This window comes from Lacerta agilis, chromosome 8 (genome assembly GCF_009819535.1).
Source record: "Lacerta agilis isolate rLacAgi1 chromosome 8, rLacAgi1.pri, whole genome shotgun sequence".
NCBI lineage: Eukaryota > Metazoa > Chordata > Lepidosauria > Squamata > Lacertidae > Lacerta > Lacerta agilis.
Genome location: NC_046319.1, coordinates 38798576 through 38814037, shown reverse-complemented (window position 1 = coordinate 38814037; position 15462 = coordinate 38798576). Strand labels below are relative to the sequence as shown.

General features: G+C 41.8%; 1 protein-coding gene across 1 annotated transcript in view; it reads left to right on the top strand.

Annotated features, from left to right (window-relative positions):
- The first annotated feature begins 753 nt into the window (after positions 1-753).
- The window catches only part of JPH3 (junctophilin 3), an 86553-nt gene continuing 71844 nt past the window's right edge, over positions 754-15462 (top strand). The window contains exon 1 of the mRNA XM_033157027.1: positions 754-2291. Within this exon, the coding sequence (XP_033012918.1) occupies positions 1910-2291 (382 nt within the window). The 5' untranslated portion in view covers positions 754-1909. The remainder of the gene's footprint in view (positions 2292-15462) is intronic.

Below are 15462 nucleotides of genomic sequence, written 5' to 3'. Positions count from 1 at the left end.
GAGAACAGGATGCTGGGCTACATGGGTCAGGTATGTCCTTATGACAGGAAGAATGTAATTTGCTTTAGTAAATAAATAAATAAATAAATAAATGCTCTTGCTCTTGATGCAGGGGTACACCTGGACTCCCTTGTGCCCTTGGCAAGGAGCTGTATCAGTGCCCCCCTGTCCCTTGTACCTTCCTCCAAGGCACCCAGAGGAGCCTGCGGCCCTGCACACCTTGCCTGGCCAGTTCAGAGCAGGAGAGGAGTGGCCCTGGGAATGGGCAGGCGAGCGGACTCCTAGCCACTCCAAGCCAAAGTGGAGATGTGTGATTTTTGTGCCTCCCTAGGCCTGTGTCTTTGGCAGGGGCCAACCTGGGCAACTCCTAGGTAGGTATGCCTCTGGCTGTTGTTTTCAAGTCAGGAAATTAGGCTTATTTAAGAAGTGGGATGGGAGAATAGAGAAGAAAGTATTGTCAGCAACAAAATTAAGTGAGGAGTGGAATCCTAAGCATGGTCTCGTGCTTCTCTCAGCAAAATCAGTGCCACTTGTGAATGAATAAACCAGGTTAGTGTTGGGCTATCGTTATGGAAGGCAAGAGCTCCCACTCGATTTCCCTGAGAAATCTTTACCCTCTTCCTAGGCTGATAGATTGCAGCCTGCCTTTTAAATGCATTTTTTTCTGGATGCTATCTCTCTCTGGCCTGCTGGAGGTTTTTTAGCCTCCTGTCTCTAAGGAAGTGAAAGAGAACAGAGAGATCTGCTGGTGGGGGGGGGCGAGGAGGGAGCGAGCGATGAGTGTTACGCAGTTCCTGTACCTTTAAATCTAAGGAGCTTGAGCTGAGACAGAGAGCGAGAGAGGCAGAAGCTGAGCCTGGGGTCTGTTCCCCTTAATAAGCAAGATCGGTCTCCACTGAGGAAGATGGGAAGAAGAGGGTGAGGAGGATGCAAGAAGCCCTCGGCCCCTCCCAGACTGGAGATACAAAAAAGGAAAGAGAGAGGCGCCTCTTTCCCTCCATCCTCAATCTCTTCCGCCTCCTCCATCCTTTCTTTTTCTGCTACCCTGCTGAAAGAATCCAGCCCTTCCGAAAAGGGCATCTCTCCCTGTCTCTCTCTTTGAAGGCAAAATGTGGGAGTCGTTCCAAAAAACAAGCCGAGATCTAACGGAGTGAGAGGTTTGCTGTGGGTGGCGGTGGGAGGTGTGGGGAGGGAGGGGGGGAGGAAGAAAATGAGAACAGTTGTTTTTGTAGGGTGAGGTGTAGGTGTGTTTGTGAGTGTGTGCGTGTGTGTTTGTTTGTGTGTATGCGTGTGTGTGTGTGTGTGAGAGAGAGAGAGAGAGAGAGAGGAAGAGAGTGTGCGTGAGATTGAGACAGACACAGACACTGCATTGCTGCTGATTCAGGAGTCTCTCCAGCAAAAACATAACCACCAAGATGCTGCTCTGCCTTGGACTGCCTGATCCATTTCTCCATCAAAACAGCAGCAGGTGGAGGTCACAGAGGGGGATTTGAGACCCTTCCTGCCGCCTGCGTGTTGCATCCTCCCCCCTCCCGCAAAACCAGGAATTCTTCTTCTCATATGTTGGCACTTGGCCTCTTTCCCCCGCATCCTTTCTTTCCCTGGGTTTTGCCTCGGATGGTTTTAAAGGAGACTTGCTTGCACCAAAACCTGCCTGATTTGCCGTTCTGGACAATATTATTCTCCCTATTTTGCTCCAATCCAGCCTCCAGAGCAGGAAGCCAAGAGGATCAAGGTTCCTTGAGAAAGTGTGAGCAGCAGAAATTGACTCAAGCAGCTATTTGGATTTGGTGCATTATTTAAGGTGTTGTTTGGGGGTGTTTTTTTTTCTCCCCTGGCGGCTGCTTCTCCTCCTCCTCTCTCTCTGTTTTTTTTCACCTTTTGAGAATTTTCAAACTGAGTTACATGCATGTCCAGTGGGGGAAGGTTTAATTTTGACGATGGAGGGTCCTACTGTGGAGGCTGGGAGGACGGCAAGGCTCACGGCCACGGAATATGCACCGGCCCCAAGGGTCAAGGAGAGTATGCGGGTTCCTGGAGTCACGGCTTTGAAGTGCTGGGGGTCTATACCTGGCCGAGTGGCAACACCTACCAGGGCACCTGGGCCCAAGGAAAGCGCCACGGCATTGGTGTGGAGAGCAAAGGGAAGTGGGTGTACAAAGGCGAATGGACTCATGGATTTAAGGGACGCTACGGAGTACGCGAATGCACAGGCAATGGGGCCAAATATGAAGGCACCTGGAGCAATGGTCTTCAGGATGGTTATGGGACAGAGACCTACTCGGATGGAGGTAAGTAGCCCATTTGCTCCTTCTTTTCCTTGGTTGGATCATCCTTCCTTTTATCTGCCAGGTTGTAGTGTATCCATTTAGGAAGCCCTGGCAGTTGAAAGCGTCATTCTTACTGTAAGACAGAGAAAAGCAGCCCACCCAGGCAGTGCCCCTTCCCAATGGAGTCCTCTAAGTTCATTTGCCACCAGGGCTGTTGCCTGATGAAGGAAGGCCTTTTTTGCAAGCTGGTTTGTTGGATAGAGTGGGGGGTAGGAGGCTGGAAGGCATTCAAATTCTTACTCAGCTATGAAACTCCCTGTGGTGGGTTAGTCACTATCTTTCAGCTAAGCTTACCTTGTGGGTTGCTGTAAGGATAAACGAGGTGAGAATTGTGAAACATTTTTATTTTATTTATTTTTTGCATATGGAAAGGAGCTTAGAAATTAAGAGCAATGGCTGTGAGCAACCAAACTGTACCCAAAGTTGTATATGAGGAGGAACACAGTAAGGCAGGGTCAATAAATTGGTTAGAATCATAACAGGAAATGCTGGTTTTTGGTATCTGGAGCAATGGCCCAGAGAGACCCCTTACATGGATTAATCTGAGGCACAGTCTGCCAGGAAGTGACGTTGGCTTCCATTCATTTTCATGAGGGTTGTTCAGAACATCCCAGTGAATTATGCCCCCTGGATCAGATTTGTGTCTCTGCCACTGCCAGTCTGCTATCCTTAATTGTTGCCCATAATCTGCAACCTGAGGTGGTCATGTGCTTGTCCGATCATTGTACTGTTTCATGACTTGAAAGCATGACTCTAGACCCACCACTTGAACCTGTAGGTTCTTCCAACTCTGAAGCAGATTAGGTTGAAAAACAAACACATAACCCAGGCAGCAAGATGCAATGCTGGAGCTTCTCAATGCAGGAACTTTGAAATTCTCACCATGATGAAAACAATATTGCAATCGGCTATCATTTTTTATAATTTCCCCCTTCATGCATAAAGCTCAACCTGATGCATCCAGAGCTTATCTGGCAATGACTGCAATTCATAGAGGGTTCCCATGCTGAGATTTCACAGCTTGATTGTGTACAGCAGGGGTAGAGGCCCTCAGGCCAGAGGCCAGATGTGGGCCCAAGCCTCTCTCCTCTAGGCCATACTCCCTGTTTAGTCATGTCCTTTCTGCCCAGGCCACCCTGCTCACTGTGTCTTCCTTCATTGAGTGCTTTTGTGTGGCTGGGATGTGTCCTTGAACTCTGATAACGACTTCCCTGCCTGGATAGAGCATAGAAAGGTGTATGTGTGTAGAAATACATTTATATTTGTTGCGTGGTCCAGGGACTGGAAAAGCTTTCCTATTCTTAATGCAGAGAAACCCAGAGGCAGGTGAGGACAGCTGTTTTTGACCTGTGATGGCACTTTCAGGTGTATCAGGGTGAGTGGGAATGGGTACAAATACTGAATAAACATTTAGCAGAGACACAGAGAGAAATTATCTAGTTCTGATGTCTTATCCTGAGGAAACAGCATCCTTTCTCTCAAGTGACTGAATCACCCAGTCTCTTGTTCATTGACAGTGTCCCAGCTTCCTAGGTAGTAGGGGCCAAACCAGCTTCCTAGAACCCTGTGGAAACAACAAGGGAGGCCTCTGGTTTTCATCTTATGTGTCTGTATCCAACAGCATTTATCTCCCTCACCCCAGCCCATGTTGCTTAGAGTGTTCTAAAGATTTTAGAGAAAGAAAGAAAGAAACACATACAAGGCCTTTATCCTCAGCCTTGAAAGTCTGGGTTGGCAGGGAGTCAGAGAAGCAGGAGAGGTCCAAAGCTTCAAAATGCAACTCTTTATAAACAAGTTGTTGTTCTGACTGTGGTAATAGCGGAATGGGGTGGCAGGGGTTGGGGATGAGGAAACAGAACTTTGATATGTTTTAACACTCTGTGCTGTGCTTACGAACTTACTTTGACATGGTTAGAGCTGAGAGTTTTCTTGATTGAACACAGAATTTTGAAAGAGCATGGATACATTTTACATGTTTCCTGCTCTGCTTCTCTACCTTCATCACTCCCTAAGGAGACCTGAGATTATTCTAAATACATGGGGTTTTTTAAAAATAAAGACAAGACTGAAGACCAGCTTGAAAAGTCTCCTAAAACCCAAGGGGTGGTTTTTTTTTAAAAAAGAAGGCATCTGGCCTGTCCATGCCTTTATCCAGAACTCAGGTGGTCATGATGGAATCTTACTGCAGCAGTACAGTTCCTAATGAATTCTGGCTGGGTATGGAGTCCACAGAATAGGACATTAATTTGAATAACCCAAGAATTGACCAGAAATGTAAATCTTCTGTTGTGGCTAAATTAATGTTGTCTCTAAAGCTAGAAGGATGGGGGAAACAGACTTCATGATGGTTGTGAAACTGGTTTAGGAAGAAATGCTGTCCAGGTAGCAGAAACCTACCCAGCAAAGCTTGGTGGAGAATTGTAGGCAAGTGTGGGGAACTTTTGGTCCTTCAGATGTTGCTGCAACTCCCATCATCCCTAGTCATTGGCCAGGCTTGTTGGGGCTGACAGGAGTCATAGTTAAGCAATATCTGGAGGGCCAGAGGTTCCCCACACTTGATATAGAGCCTTATTTTCCACCTATGGTGATGATTATTATTAGGTTTTAAATTATTTCCAAGAATTTTTAAAAAAATAACAAAACTTTTACATTCAATTATACACCAAATTCATCTTGTTTGACTTCCTCCCCCTCCCCCTGGCTTCCAAATTCAGTCATTCATCATCATGCATATCATTATTTTTCCTCTGTAATTTTCAAATTTTAATTATAAATATGTTGTCCATATTTACACATCATAAATGTTACAACAACCCTGCTAATGTTTTAACATATTTACAGTGTTCTTTAACATATTCTATAAATTTTATCCAATCTTGTAGGATTTCTTCTCGTCTCGTTGCCTGATCCTCATGGTAAGCTTTGCCATTTCAGCATAGTCTATCATTTTGATTATCCATTCTTTCTTTGTCAGTCTGCCTTCTTCTTTCCATTTTGGGCAAATAGCATTCTGGCGGCTGTGGTAGCATACATAGACAGTCTCTTTAAGTTCTTTGGTATCTCTTCCCCCACTATTCCAAGCAAGAAGGCTTCTGGGGTTGTTGTTTTTTTATAAAAGGTTATCTTAAACATTTTTTAAACTCATTGTAAATCATTTCCCAGAAGTCTTTTGCCCTTCTACAGTCCACCACATATGCAAAAAAGTACCTTCATTATCTTTACATTTCCAACATATATTGGTGGAATTTTTATACTGTACATCTTTACAATCGTACCTGGGGTTAGATACCAACGGTACATCATTTTCATAAATTTCCTTTAAAGAACTGTATGCAGTTCATTTTAATCCTCCTTCCACAGCCTTTCCCATGAGTCAAATGGAATATTGTGTCCCAAGTCTTTTGCCTATTTTATCATTACATCTTTAAACCTCTTCATCTTTTGTTTCCCATTCCAACAGTAGCTTATCCATTTTTGTTAATAATTTTTCATTATTTCCCAACAAATCTTTTTCACCACCTTGAGAATTGCTTCCCAAAGCCTCTCTCCTTATCACTTCTGAATGTCATTTAATTGGTGGTATTGCAACCAATCGGTTAACAGAAATTTTATTTCATCAAAATCTTTTATCCTCAATTTGTTTGATGTTTCTGTTAACAGATCTTTGTATGTGGCCCAATTTTCTTTGCACCTATGATTAGCTCAGCAGTTGTTGGTGTAGAATCGAAACACACATAAAAGTATGTCCCTAAAACAGGCTCATGTCTCATATGTCTTTTAATTTTGGTTCACCTGAGGATAACAAATGGCCTTAGTGGGATTCAGCTGAGTTCTTCAAAGGGACTGGGCTGGGGATCAGTCCTAATGAACTCCTGCATTCAGATATTATTGCATCTGGATGTATGTATGGTCAAGAATATTACACCAGGAAGGAATGGCTCACTGCTTGTCATGACAAAAGAGGTAGCTGTTGGGAATAAAGCTCATGTGCTGCTTTAATCCTTCTGATTTTAAGCTTCATCATTTCCTGGGATGTCAGCATTGCTATCTGCCAAAATGCTATTTTTTAAATTGCAGATAAACTTCAGTATTATAAGCAGATCAAGTTTTATTAACAGGTTTAGACAAAGCAAAGCTGGTGTGTATTAAAGATCTGATCTGAAGACTCTACATTTTCTTGCATAGGAGAAACCAACAAAGGAGCATCAAGGTGCCAACAGGAGCTCAGCATTATTTACAATGACTATTGCTATGAGTACAGTACATTTAACTTGAATTTGGATCCAAGGGGTCCAACACTTCTGTTTTCATCAGCTGTCCACCTTATTGGATGCACATTCCTCTTTCTACTTTTGATGCTCCCACCCACCCCCCACATCATATAACATGTGCTCATTCCTGTTGCAGCAATGCACAGTTTCCTTTTGCTGTTATCAGGCTCTTGGAACTCCCACACACTCTCCTGTTCTTCAGGCACATGCGCATAGTCTCTCTCGCACACTTCAATGCTGTCATACACATAATATTCACCCTTTGTACACATACCCACACACAGATGCTCACACCTCCACATTTGTTTCATGTTTCAGACATGTTTGTCAAAAACAGACCCATAGATTGCACAATTATATCTCACAGTTGCACAGATGCTTCAGAGGCACAGGAAAGGTATACTGGGCCTTGCAAGCACACAGATGCATTGCTCATACCCAGAAGCACACATCTCATTTTCAGTATCACTCGGAGGCCCAGATCAGAAACATTCCAAAGCTCACTTTTCTCGATGTCACACTGAAGTTGCCACCTGCATGTAATCACATTTGTGTATTTGCTGTGAATCGTGGGTATCTGCACTTACATCCTGGGTCAAATGCATCATATGCAAGCCACATTGCTATTGTCAAACTGACTCTCCACATACATAAGTTTCCCTGTATTGGAGCAAGGGGTTCGGACTTGCGAACCCTTCCAGCCCCATGATTTTATACATCTCTAGCAATGCCATTTCTCTCTCAAATCATGCACACATAAAAAGAAGAAGCATATTCTTGCTTTTCCAGGGTACAAACCATGGCAGCAATCAAAGCAATGGACATTAGAGTGATAGGAGAGCTAAAGGAGGAAAGTGAGTACTCATTTCATGTTTCTAGGACTGAAAATTGCCCTCTCTATATAAATGTGTGTGTGCGCGCGCATGTGTGTGTAGCCTGCAAGCATTTCATACATGCCAGCAATCTCTATTTTAGCTGCTTTATATTTGGAAATTGAAGCAGAGCTAATTGAACAATACCAGAAAGGCATCCCAGTCCTGGAAATAACTAAGCAATACTATGTCAGGCTGACGTTAGCAACTCAAATTAGCCTAGCCAATCATCAAGAACATTCTTTTTTTAAAAACAAAACAAAAACTCAGTTTTAATTTCTAGCAATCTAATCTCAAAAGAAGCACACACTCTCAATCTTTCTCCTCCTCATCAACTCCTCCTTTTTCAGGACCTTGGAGAGTACTAATTGAGCTGACTGGGCATGCAATCAACTGGGCCCTGCTGCCATAAAATTTCTACTTATTTCAATCCCTTTGCCTCAGTACCCTAAAATGAATGTGGTCTCCAAGCCTCAGTCTGTGGTTTATTGCAACCAATGCACTCTCCAAGGACACATCCAGATGGCCGTTGGGAAGGGGGAGATGCTGTATGTGTATCAGGTGCACACCTGTCTCATGTGGTCCTCCTGTGTGTTAACTCAATCCTTCCCTGGCTCTGGAGGTCCCTTCCCTTCCCTGAACAACAGCAAGCATATCAGACTAGTATTAAGTCATGAATGGAGACTGCAGAGCTACAGGGCTTGGTATACGGCAACCAATGTTTTCTCCAAGGACAGATCCAGATGGCAATTCATATGGTGTGAATCTAACTCTGATAAAGTGGAGGGGGAAATGGTACTGCCATTTGAAGATACTTCATGAGTCAAAGACTCGTTTACTGATTCACATGCACAATTTGTAACCCACCAAGCCAATTTCATCCACCTTGGTTGCCAGATGCTTCAGAACCACCCTGTTTTGTTTTGTTTTTGCAGTCCCACACAGGCAACAAAACAGGAGGCTGATCGAGTCCCTGGTGGACTTCCATAATGGCTGTGGGCTTAGCTTGGGTCACAAGGTATATGTAGGCCTGGTGTACATCATCCTATGAAAGCTTTGTGGTGTTTGATCTGCAGTGGCTCTTTCTCACATGCAAGTAATCCTTAAATGCTGCCCTCAACCTGTGTGGCAGACAATGCATGTCCAAGCCACCCTAACCACTCTCCAAGTTTATCACACAACTGCCCAGCTGAATGTGCTGAAAGCAGTTGCTCAACAATCCCAACCCATTAGGGGCATGGTCCAGCACATTTTTTCAGGAATGTGCACGTGCACAGCCTCCAATGGCAACAGGGAAGTTTTTTAAATGGAACTTCCCCACCTCCCCAATTTGAGTCATACCTTCTAGTAATGCAAACGGTTTAGTTAGGAAAAAACGACAAGTTGGAGGTAAGAAGCGTCTCCTTCCACGTGTAATGAATTTTATTCTAGGCTTTAACTATCTGTCATTCTCCTGCCCTCTTGATTTGCACCAAATTTGGTACTCAAGCTAAAAGGCATATTTACAAGAATGTGGATGATTTGTTCTATAGCCAAGGTTTTGTTCTGAAAATAAGATGGGTTTTTCACCTCACCACATTGATAGAAATAGACACTGAACTCAGCTCTGTGGGTGTGTAGAGAGAGAGGGGTGGTGGTAAAGGAATATAATTATTATTCTTTGCTGCTGTTGTTTATTTATTGCCTTCCACATATATATATCTCAGGACGATGTACGAAACATAATAAAAACTGAAAAACACAAGAAATAGATGATTTTTGTTTGTGTGAAATTATACAGAATGCACACATTGGCAGAGACCTCTTCATCCAGCAGGGAAAATGTGTCAGAACATATAATTATGCCCCGTCCCCCCCACTCTCATTTTACTCTCTTTCCTTATAAGGCCTTAGCATTTTGTTTACTTTCCTAGACAGTACATCATCTTCCAGATGGGTTTCTTTTCGGAGGCACAGTAGCTATTTCCCACACTGTGTAGGCCACTGGAATGCTCTGGGTTTATAACTTAGGCTAAGTGCACATCCCATTTGCACCTATTTGATGAAAATACTTGCCCCCATCCATTCCAGAGCCCCATGTGAACTATGGTGTGTGAGCTCAGAGCTACCACATGTACGGGACACTTGTGCTGTGTTCTGTAGAGAATAAAGAACTGTTGGCACCCTCACCAAGCACAGAAGGGCCACAGGTCAGTGGCAGAGCACCTGCTTTGCATGCAGAAGGTCCCCCGTTCGATCCCCAGTGGCATCTCTGGTTAAGTAGTCAGATAGCAGAGATGGGACAGATCTGTTCCTGAGACCCAGAGAGCTGCTGTCAATCAGCAGGGACCAGGGATAGGAAAAGTTGTGTCCCCTTCCAGATATTGTTGGACCACAACAGCCACCATTCTGGACCACTGACCATGTTGGATGGAGACAATGGGAGTTGAGTCCAAACAGCATCTGCAGGGCCACAGATTGCCCATTCCTGGGGTAAACAATACTGAGTTAGTTGGACCAGTGGTTTGACTCTGTAGAAGGCAACTACATGTGTCCAGGCTACAATTTTGCAGGGTTTCCTGAGGGAAACAATGCAGTAAAATGGTATAAAACCAATATAGTGCAGTGCAGATTATACTGTAGATTAGCATATTTCAACATTGGCTAAACTGGCTGGAGATGATGGATTTTGTAGTCCCAACTGCACTTCATGACCCAAAGTTGAAGAATGCTAGTGTAGATAATCACTTTAATTCTGGCAATTGGTATTTTGGGACCCTCCCAGTACCTTTTTAAAAATTACATATTCCTGATTATTTGTGCTATAATGCTATGGGGGAAGGACAGTGTCACACATGATCCTGCTTTTTATACTGTTCACACTTGCAAAAGTTTCGGGGTGATCATACTGCTTCATTTCCAATCAGTGCCTATCCTGTATTTACCTGCTGAAATCATGTAGCTTTTTATACCAGAAAAGTTCTAGTTTATTTTTGCCCTGCTTTTTGTGCTATAGCCCCTCTGGAGAGCAACGACATGGTAGCTTTGGGGAAGCATTGCAGAACAACAAGCAAAGCAGAATAAATCCACCACTAAGGCACCATTTTTGCCTTAAGAACATGTTGCAGAATACAACCAAAATAAAACACCGGTCTGGAGGGGCCCAGTAAGATTTCCCTCAAGATTATGGTGAGGGATTGTTTTTCCCCCCTGGGATGTAAGGTGTGTGGCAAGCACCCTCTTCAGCCCTTCTTGCTCATATTTCTCTCTATCAGATTCTCTTCCTGATAGTGAAGCATCTGAGCAACCGGCTGGTTTTTGTTAAGTGCCTTGGTTTCGCTGTTTACAATTCACCTCAGCGTTGTGGTAAATGTACCATGGAACATTGCATAAGGAGACAAAGGGCCTTAACTCGCCTGAGAAGCGGGACGAGATCACAGAGTTTGTGGTGAGGATTACTGAGTTTGAGGATTAGTGAAGAGAGAGAGAGAGAGAGAATTAGCCAGATTCTGCTGTAATTTGTGCAGGAAGCATATTAGAAATAATAAGGCAGCTGAATGCATTTGGGAATGTTTAGCATGATACATGCTGGAGCATCAGGCAATTGTTTTTTTTTTTTTTTTTATAAGATTTTTATTATTTTCCATTAAAACAAGAAAAAAAACATAACATAACATAAACACCAACATTAACACCATAAAAACACACTACATAAACATAATCAAACAATAACAATAAAAAGAAAAAGAAACTTATACAAACCTTAAACTAACACTTATCTTCGTACTTTCCTTATTTCTATCTTCTCTGTTTGGGGACTTCCCCCATTCCCTCCACTGTCTTCAAAATCATATATATCTTCTAGGTAGCTTTGTATCTTATTCCATTAACATTTGCCCAAATTTTTGATATACTTAACTTTACTTAGTCAATTACCTAATCAACTATAAATCTTATCTTAACATCAAATCTTAAGACATTTCTAACAAATAAGTCATTTACACAAAAATTTCATCTTAACAGTATTATCTAACATAAACCTGCTAAAGCCGTTCTTCTATTTGCATCTGCTCAAATATTCAATTTAACTGATTTAGCTAAATAGTCTTTAAATTTTTTCCAATCCTGTGACACCTTCTCCTCCCTCTGGTCCCGGATTCTGGCGGTCAGTTCTGCGAGTTCCATATATTCCATCATCTTCATCTGCCATTCTTCCACCGTTGGTATCTCTTCCCCTTTCCATGTTCTTGCCAATAAGATTCTAGCTGCTGTTGTGGCATACATAAAAAACACTCTATCCTGACTGGGTATCTCTTCATTGGTTATGCTCAGAAGAAATGCCTCTGGTTTCTTGCAAAAGGTAACTTTCATTACCTTCTTAAATTCATTGTAAATCTTATCCCAGAAAGCATTTACCGCTGGGCACAACCACCACATATGAAAAAAGGTACCTTTCGCATGTTTACATTTCCAACATACATCTGACATTTTGGTATTCATCTTAGCTATCTTAACTGGTGTCAAATACCATCTATATACCATTTTCATTATGTTTTCTCTTAAACTATGACAAGCAGTAAATTTGATACCTTTCTGCCACAATCTCTCCCAGTCATCCATCATAATATTATGTCCTACATCTTTCGCCCAATCTATCATTGACGATTTAACCAGTTCATCTTTCGTATGCCACTCTAGCAGAAGATTATACATTTTGGAGAGGTTCTTAAAGTTCGATTCTATCAGTTCTGTTTCCAGTTTTGATTTTTCTACTTGAAAACCAACCTTTTTGTCCATTTTAAATGTTTCATACACCTGATAATAATGCAGCCAATCGGGGACCTGATTTTTCACCTGATCATAGCTTTTTAGCTTAAAAGAGTCCCCTTCCTGCTGCAGTATGTCCATATATCTTAGCCAGTTTGCAGACATGTTCGGTCTCTTATGGACTTTGGCCTCCACTGGAGATATCCATCTAGGGGTCTTTCTCTCTAACAAGTCTTTGTATCTAGTCCAGACCTGATACAAGGATTTTCTAACTATATGAGTCTTAAAAGTTCTGTGGATCTTAACCTTGTCATACCAAAGGTATGCGTGCCAACCGAACATATTATCGTGTCCTTCCAAGTCCAACACATCAACATTCTCTAATTTAAACCAATCCTTTAACCAGCAAAAGGCCGCTGCTTCAAAGTAAAGTCTTAAGTCCGGCAGGGCAAAGCCTCCTCTCTCTTTAGAGTCTGTTAGGATCTTGAACTTGATTCTAGGCTTTTTGCCCTGCCATATAAACTTTGATAGGTCCTTTTGCCATTTCTTAAAGCAGTCCAGTTTGTCCAAAATTGGTATGGCTTGGAATAAAAACAGCATCCTTGGTAGGACATTCATTTTTATCACAGCTATTCTTCCCATTAGCGACAGTTTTAATCTTGTCCATATTTCCATGTCTTTCTTTATCTCCATCCACAGTTTTTCGTAATTGTCCTTGTACAGGTTCAAATTCTTGGTTGTGAGATTGATACCTAGATATTTTACTGTTTTAGCAAAATTGAGGCCGGTGCCTTCTTGTATTCTTTGGATTTGTTCTGCACTCAAATTTTTACCTAAAACTTTGGTTTTCTGCTTATTTAATTTGAAACCAGCTACAAGTCCAAATTGTTCAATTAATTCCAAGGCTCTGGGGACACTGCTTTCCGGTTCCTGCAGGGATAACATCAGATCGTCTGCGAAGGCGCGTAATTTATATTCTTTCTCTCCCACTCTAATTCCTTTTATCTGTTTGTCCTTTCGTATCATATTTAGGAGGACTTCCAGGACCGTAATGAAGAGTAAAGGGGAGATAGGGCACCCTTGTCTTGTTCCCTTCTCAACTTCAAACTCCTCCGATATCACACTGTTTACTATTACTTTTGCTCTTTGTTCTGTGTAGATGGCCTTAATGCCATTCAAGAATTTTTCTCCAACTCCCATCTTTTCCAAGTTCTTTTTCATAAATGTCCAAGATACTTTGTCAAATGCTTTCTCTGCATCAACGAATAGTAGTGCCGCATCTGTGTTTATGTCTCTCTCCAGTTTTTCTAAAATGTCCACAATAATTCTCGTGTTATTGCTAATTTGTCTTCCTGGCAAGAAACCTGCTTGGTCTCTATGTATATAGTCTTTCAACACTCTTTTCAACCTTGTAGCCAAAACATTTGCGAAGATTTTATAATCCACGTTCAAAAGGGATATTGGACGATAGTTTTTCATTTGAGTCTTATCAGTATCTGGTTTTGGAATCAGTGTGATAAAGGCTTCTTTCCACGTCTCTGGTGCCCTATCTCCTTCTAGTATTTTGTTGCAAGTTTCTCTTAACGGCTGCGATAGCCAATGTTTCAATGTCTTATAATATTTTGCTGTTAATCCATCCGGTCCTGGGGCCTTCCCTAATTGCATATTGTTTATTGCATCTTCTATCTTGTGTCGATATTGGGTGGTTGAGAGTAACTAGTTTTTCCTCTGGGACTTTTTGCAATCCGTTCTTTTCCAGAAATCGGTCTATCTCTGCTTCATCTATCTTCTCCTCCTTGTACAGTTGCTTGTAAAATCTTTGAAAACACCATCTGATTTCCTCCGGTTTCTCCACATTTTTTCCATTTACTACCAAATTAGTGATGACATTTGCCTTTTGTCTTTTCTTTAATTGCCAGGCTAGTAGTTTTCCACACTTATTGGCAGATTCGAATGTTCTTTGTTTCATCATTTCATTCATCATTATCCTGATTCATTATATTCGCGTATTGGGATTGCAAGTATTTAATTTCTTTTTGAGTTTTAACGCATCTGGGGTGTCCTCTTAATTCTTTTTCCTTTTCTTTGATTAATTTCAACAGTCTCTCCATTTCTGCATTTTGTTGTTTCTTCTTTTTTGCTTTTTCACTAATGAGGAATCCTCTCATTACCGCTTTACTTGCATCCCAGGCAATTCTTTTCTCCACTTCGGAACTCCAATTTATTTGAAAATATTCTTTCATCTTTTTCGCCGCTCTTTCTACTAGCTTGGTGTCTCTCATCAAAGCGTCATCCATTCTCCATCTAAAAGAATCCTTGGAAATCATTTTTAAATTTAACTGTACCGGATTGTGGTCTGAAAGCGTTTTGGGACCAATTTCTGCCTTTTGTTTTTGGAGCCAATTCATTCGAGATCCAGATGTAATCTATCCTCGACCATGACTGCTGAGATTCACTAAAATAAGTTGCCTCTGTATCTGTAGGGTTTTTAATCTCCAAGAGTCCACCAAATTCAAATTGTCCACCATTTCAAAAAAAGTCTTTGGGAGTTTCCCATCATTCGTTAATTTAGTTCTTTGAGATCTGTCCATTAATGTGGAAACTGCACCATTAAAATCTCCAAGGCAAACTACCTTAAAGTCCAAATAATCCAGCAGCAAGTCATGTATTTTTTTTTGTAAAAAATCGACTTTCCATCATTTGGTGCATAAAGTCCCAGAATTAAAATTTTTTCGCCTTGTACATTAATTTCAATTGCAATGTATCTCCCTTCTTCATCTTTAAAAAGCTGTCTTGGGCTATTTCTCCTTTGCATATATCACTACTCTCTTCTTGACCTTATCCGATGATATAAACTCTTGGCCTAATTTTTTGTTCTGTAGTAATCTTCTATGACGTCGGGCTATGTGGGTTTCCTGTAAACATATTATATCCAAATTCTTCTTTTCTATGCTGTAAAACACTCTGCGTCTCTTTGGTCTCTGATTCAATCCCCGGACATTCCAAGTCATTAACTTGAGCGCCATTTTCCTTTCTTTATTCTTCTCCTCCAGTTGCTTCTCCTTTCTTGTCTTTCTCTGGATCCTGACTTGGTCCTGATAGTCCCGGCGGTGGTGGAAATACTTCTGGAAACCTGTAAAGCTGTGCTGGATCAAGTGGGGTGCCTTTAAATTGTTCCAGATGCTTATCCAAAAACTTTTGCTTTTCCGCCAAGGACCTTATTCTTATCTTTTTCCCTTCAAA